Below are 6,578 nucleotides of genomic sequence, written 5' to 3' on the forward strand. Positions count from 1 at the left end.
TCCTCCACCTCTGCACTTATGAAAGTAGTTTGCTTTTCTCTATATTAATTCCAAACATCTCAAGTCTCATTTCATCTATCCAAAAGGATGTAATTCCAAAACTCCTATGATGAAAAATTTACATATATATATATATATATATATATATATATATATATATATATATATATATATATATATATATATTTGTTTACCAAATATATATATATTTGGTAAACAAGAGAGAGAGAGAAAGTTTTCTCTAACACAAGACCTGAAACACAAGACCTTTACCTGAAAGTGTACAGTTGTGTTATAGTTTTCTCTAATAATAAACTGAATGAGCGTTATTAAATAAGCAATAGATGATGCTTAGAAAAATGAAAACCCAATTTTAATTTGAGACTTACTGGTGGAAAGAAAGAAAAGCATGCCAGCAGCTACTGAACCTCCGGCTCCATGCAGGATGGCGTCTCTGGCACACGGCGTCCTCTGGACATCCAGGATCCCCAACAGCTTAAAACCCTGAAGAATGACACAGGAAGTTCTAAAAGCCACTGTAAGCCTTACCTAAAGGAGTAGGCAAATTAAGAATTGTTGTCTAAAGCAGTCATTTATGAAACGTAAGACGACAGCAAAAGAAGTTTAACTGTACAGCAGTCATAAACAAAGCAAAGAAGAGAAAAGGATAAAGCATTTCGTAAAATACATAGAAACATTAAAGAAGCAAAGGGTTTCAAACGCCTCATCAGTCAGGTTCTTCAAACTAAAGCTGCTGTAAACAATCATGTTTTCACATTTTGGCTCAAGACCACTTAGTGTGTTAAAATTCATTCTTTGACATACGAAGAGGCAGTACCGTGGTTTGAGAATTGTCAGGATTCTAGCATCAGCAGCATTTTGGATAAGATCCAACTGTCTGGTTAATATTTTACAGAGACAACAGGTCAAGACATTATTGTGATAATCAAACTCAATTTTTGCACTTTAGTCTGACAAAACCAGGTTCCATCTATCTCAAGATGAGTAAATGTAAGCTTTAACTATTTTAATAGAGAAAATATGTTCCACAGCAGCAAACATGACATTTATTCTAATCATGAAAAATGTAAAACATTATCCAAGGATTATTGTTTGAATTTTTTATGCCATAAATTAAATTATCACAAACGAAACAACTATCCACCGCTTTCAATGCAAACTGAGGATTGTACTTTTCAAACGCCGGTGTTATGGATTAAGTGGTGGCGGAAGGCAGGGAAAGACACATGTTTCTGTTGGCGTGGCTCTTTAGGACCCCTTTACCGAACCAAGAAATAAACAATGCAATAAGCCTAAAGAACTACAAATTTTTGCAAAAATACTATCCGATTCCGAAAGACACCTTTTAAGATATCAAGAATAACTAATTAGAAAGACTTTTATTGGTCTAATATGGTATGTTACCTTTTTATTTTTTTTTTAATTAATCTGCAACACCATCAAAACATGTAAATTACGCAGAACTTGTCCCGATTTATGTGTTGCTTCAGAGGTTGAAACTCATCAAAAGAAGATCGAAATAGATGCCATAAACAGATCTCAAAGCAAAGATTAATCCCTGAAAGCCAACATAAATGTTGAAGAGCCTTGGGATTTAAAATAAAATGTTTAAAAAGATCGCCTGGCTATGTTATTTCACATCTCCCTCATATTGTAAGGTATTTCAAATAGATATCCACAGAAACAACAGCGAAATCTTTTTAAACACTGTTTTTGTAACATGTTATGGCTTATTTAATTCATTTACAAAAGATATGGCTACCGCAGATCTATGTGGCAGTGTCATTTCTTCATTATTGTTGATATGTTTTCTCGTAATTTAACTAAAAGTCTTTATTTTTTTCATCAAGTGACTTTAAGAATCAACACTGAAAAAACAATTGCCATATACTTTTACATCAGAAATGGATTAAAATCTTAATTCAAACTGAGATTCTGAAAGTGTCACCAGTTAATCCAGGTCTGCTTCTTAAAACGCGAGGTGTCCGTTATGAGAATCAATGACAGGTAGGATTCTCTCCCAGTTCTCTTCTCAAACGTATCGGGATAACGTTTGGAGAGCCGCGAAAAACAACTCCTTCCTGAAGGAGCGCTGTCTTCGCTTCACAGAGGATCTTTGTCCAGCGGATCGGAAAGCCAGAGCGGTACTTTGGCCTGTGATTGAGCGAGGAAAGAGAGGAAGATTGCCTACTACGGTGGAGCCCGAGCCTACGCGAATGGTAAAGAGGTTGGCCTCCTTGCGGACTGATATGGACAGACGGTGGTCGACGCAGCTCCACTTCTAACATCTGGAAGAAGATGAGGATTTCTGGTGCCACAAGAGTATGCTCTGGGATCTGACATTCTAAGTCCATATTCTATTTAGGGAATTCTGTTCACAAAAATTATTGATATATGTTCACTCGTTTGGCAGCACATTTAAGAATGCTGCAATTTACTTGTTTTATTTAAATGTTTTAATAAGTAGTGTTAATCGAAAAAACTATGTATATTTTTTCCACCTTATCTGTAAATAGTGCATAGTTTGAAAGCAACACAGCACACACACACTCATACTTTTTTATAAATCTGTCTTTATAGGTTCGTTAAATGCCAGGGGGTTAAAAAAAAAGCCACAAAATGAAAAGCTTAATTTCTTTTTTCCAAACAGCTAAACACAGATCTTTGTTTCTTTCAAGAATCACATTCCACTATGTGACAACATAAATTTCTGGAAAAACCAATGGGGTGATAATATGTATTCATCACATGGTAGCAGGCATTCAGCTGGCACACTTACCTTAAAAAACAAATTTGATGGCGACATCCTTTTGAATAAGTGTGATTCTCAGGGACACTTTGTATTCATGATATTATCACATTGCAATCAAATTTTGATTACTATTAATATTTATGGTTACAACTCAAAATGTGAAAATTTAGAACTTCTTTCTCTAATAGAAAATAATATAATTGATGGTCTAAATAAATTTCCTAATGCAATTATTATTATAGGAGGGGATTTAAATATGATTCTAGATAATCAGCTCGACAAATGGCCTCCTCAAGCTCAAGATTCAAACATTCATGCAGAGACACAATTTAAAGGATATATGGAGAGAAAAACATCCACTGGACTCCACTTTCACCTGGAGTAACAATGATAGGTCTAAACAGTCTTGTATTGACTACTGGTTAGTATCTGACTCCTTAAAAGCCAATAACATCATTGTCAATATTCTTCCCACTCCGCTCACAGATCATAAAGCAATATATATTTTGAGAAATCTGTCTGGTAACCATTCACAGAATAGGTTACCTGGATCCTAAACAACTCTTTACTTAAGTACAACAAAAAGTACAACAAAAAATCTCCCAAACAATTTCTTATTTTTTTAACATAGCTAATACTGAAAATAAATATGGTGCCATCTGGGAGCGTTTTAAAATTGAGGTTGCCAAGTTCCTAAGACAAACTGATTCCGATTTTAAAAAGTGTAGGAAAGTTAAGAAAATAAAATAATTAACAAAATGATGAGGCTCTCCAAAAAAAGTCCCTCAGATTTATCAGATGTTGATAAAATAAATTTAGCCACTTTACAAAATAAGCTGGATAAGATTTACAAAAACATGGTAGAAGGAGTCTTTGTAAGATCAAGGTTAAAATAGCTGGAAGAGGGCGAATGCAACTCCTCCTATTTTTTTCTTCAATTAGAAAAGCACCGAGCTAAATCCAATACACTTCAACAGTTAAACATAGATGGGCACTTGCCCATCTATGAATCCTCTGATTCAAAAATTTTTGCAAATTATGTCTCCTCTTTTTACAGTAAATGTTATGCTCTTGATCAAACAAGTGGAAACTCTGAACTCTTCTTGAGTTCTGTCAATATACAACATATACTTGATTCTGAACGTGCGATTTGTGATTCCACTCTAACAATTAATGAAATAATTTCTTCTATAAACCATTTAAAAAACAATAAATCCCCTGGGTCAGATGGATTAACAGGTGCATTCTACAAGCAGTTTAGTGATCAACTTGCTCCTTTTCTAGCTAAAGTTTCCTTAGAAAGTATTGAAAAAGGCTTTCTCCCCCCTACTTTAAATCAGGGGATTTTTACCCTTATACCCAAACCCAAAAAAGACAAGTTACTTATTGATAATTGGCATCCTATATGTCTCCTACATATGATTATAAAATCCTGGCATCAGTATTTGCAAAAGGTCTTAAATTGGTTTTAAATACAGTCATTGGAGAAACACAATCTGGATTCCTGCAAAATAGACACATTTCCAATAACATACGGCTCGTTCTTGATATTCTGGACTATTCAGAATTAATTACTGATAATAGCTTCATACTTCTTTTAGACTTTTATAAAGCATTTGGTTCCATTAATCACAACTTTATCTTTAGCTGTCTTTATAAATTTGGATTTGGTCATTTTTTCTGCAATACAATTTAAAAAATCTTAATTTGATCCTCCTCTGTAATTATAATGTAGAGAAAATACCAGTAAAACTTTCTGCATTTCACAAACAAGCACTTCTTTCATGGGCGCTTATATACAAACATAATTTTTCTCCCCATAAATTCTTCATCTGGAATAATCAATACATCCTTCACAAAATAAATCTTTATTTTATTCTAAATGGTTCGACAACAAAATCCTTCTGGTGGGTTAGCTATTTAACAAAAATGGGTGTTTGCTCAGTTACAGTGAGTTCAAACTCATGTATAAACTCGCTGTAACTTCTAAAGAATATGATATTGTCATATCATAATGCTGTAACTAATGAAATATGTGAACTCTTTAAAAATAATGTTGTTGATGAATATAAGGGTTTGTTAAATGTAACTGACACCACCGTTTTGGTGTTTTTCTTCTACTTGTAAGAATAACAGAACTATTCGTGCCCTGTTTCAACAAGATATTATTTCTGTACCTTCATCCATTTTCTATTGGAAGAATTTTGTCCCTGATTCACTATGGAAAAAGGTGTGGACTCATCATCATTCACTTTTCATAAACAACAAAATGAAAGATGTCTCTTTTAATTCGAATTTAATTCGAATGAACATCAAATTCATCCTACTAATCAATACATGATTGATATTAAAACAATAGACCCTAACTGTAAGTTCTGCAAAGAGCATCCAGAAACAATTGGTCATTTATTCTGGAATTGTCGTATCACAAGAAAATTTTGGAAAGAGCGTAATAACTTTATAAATTGTAATATTGATACAATATGTTCACTGAGGTATGATCATATTATTTTTAGCTTTCATGGTAAGAATACTAATGCACACAAAAGACTGGCAATCAATCTCATTATTCTATATGGCAAATTCCATATTCACAAATGTAAATTTTCATCATCTTCATCTTTGAAGACATTTGTCATGTCTGTAATATCTATTCTTTTTGTTTTTCATACCAATGTATTTACTGTTGAAAGCTACACCCCTGGCATACTTTATAATATATTGTGTTCTGTTTCTTTGTTTTTCTTTGTAATTGTAAACAAAAATGATCTTTTTTTTTTTAAATTACTAAAAAAGTGATCAAAAAGAAAAAGACTGTCCGTCACCGTCCCTTTCTGTTTGCTGCAGCGAGATCCTTCTCGTTAATTTAGCCACCAGTTAATCCATAACACCGGAGCTGTTATTAATGTGGCTTAGACCGAGTCTGTGGCTTCTGCTCCACATTAACTCTAAGAACCCTTAGAGTTAAATGAATGTAATGCGATGTTGTGGTGTTACTTTTAAGAGATCCGTGTATGTCTCTTTAAGGAGCAACAAGATAAAGTGATGAAGGTTATCACACTTTTGTAACGTTGCAAGTTTCTGAGCCCTTTTGCGTTATTTCATCTTAGCTGTCAATGCCATTTGTTTTTAAGTTTATAATTAATAAAAACAGAATATTACCGAGACAGAAAGTGAATGAAATAAGAATAGATAACATTTTAAAATAGCCAATGGTGTTGACAACTGATAACCCTCGTGAAAACTGAAAGCTACGAAGCTTTTTTACTTTTCCCCAGTAAAAAAGAACACAAGCTCCGACCTTTTCCTGGCCAGCCCCTTCTTCTCCTGCCATCACTGTCCAGCCTCGCTCTCCTTCTTGAAAGCTCATATGATGGGAAAACAACACTGAACGCTAATGCTTGTAACTGCGCTGCTTTTGCGCATGCGCCAGATCGAATAGGGTTAAGGTTGTCCGCCCATTCTTCATAGCCGTCGAACAACAAGTACAGAGAATACTTCTTTCCGGACCCGACTGGTAAACAGCGTCGGACGGTCACCACTTCCGATACGTCACGCTCTGTTTCTGTTATTGTTCACGTACAAATCTGTGATATCTTCTGTAATTTTAATAAACAACTACTAGTTAATGTTTATTTGATTGCCTCTTTGGCCGATTCAAGGTGTTTATAAAACTGAAACAATATTAGATGTAATGGAATAAATGTGTATTTCATATAAATGTAAAAAATGCGTTTGAATCCTGGACAATAAAATAAAATGTTCTCTCTCAATTTACTCTTCTGTTTACATACAATCCTAAACA

The 6,578-nt window shown here is 34.0% G+C and overlaps 1 protein-coding gene across 2 annotated transcripts in view; it reads right to left on the minus strand.

Annotated features, from left to right (window-relative positions):
* Window positions 1-6,246, minus strand: part of LOC102231472 (cytochrome c oxidase protein 20 homolog) — a 24,524-nt gene extending 18,278 nt beyond the window's left edge. Inside the window, exons 1-2 of one of the 2 annotated variants that reach the window (XM_023327779.1) lie at window positions 6,075-6,246; window positions 390-504 (exon numbers count right to left, since the gene is read on the minus strand). In XM_023327779.1, the coding sequence (XP_023183547.1) occupies window positions 390-504; window positions 6,075-6,143 (184 nt within the window). In that variant the 5' untranslated portion in view covers window positions 6,144-6,246. The remainder of the gene's footprint in view (window positions 1-389; window positions 505-6,074) is intronic. The other variant, XM_005816157.3, reaches the window with a different exon arrangement.
* Between the last annotated feature and the right edge of the window lie 332 nt (window positions 6,247-6,578).

The sequence above is a fragment of the Xiphophorus maculatus genome, chromosome 22 (assembly GCF_002775205.1).
Source record: "Xiphophorus maculatus strain JP 163 A chromosome 22, X_maculatus-5.0-male, whole genome shotgun sequence".
NCBI lineage: Eukaryota > Metazoa > Chordata > Actinopteri > Cyprinodontiformes > Poeciliidae > Xiphophorus > Xiphophorus maculatus.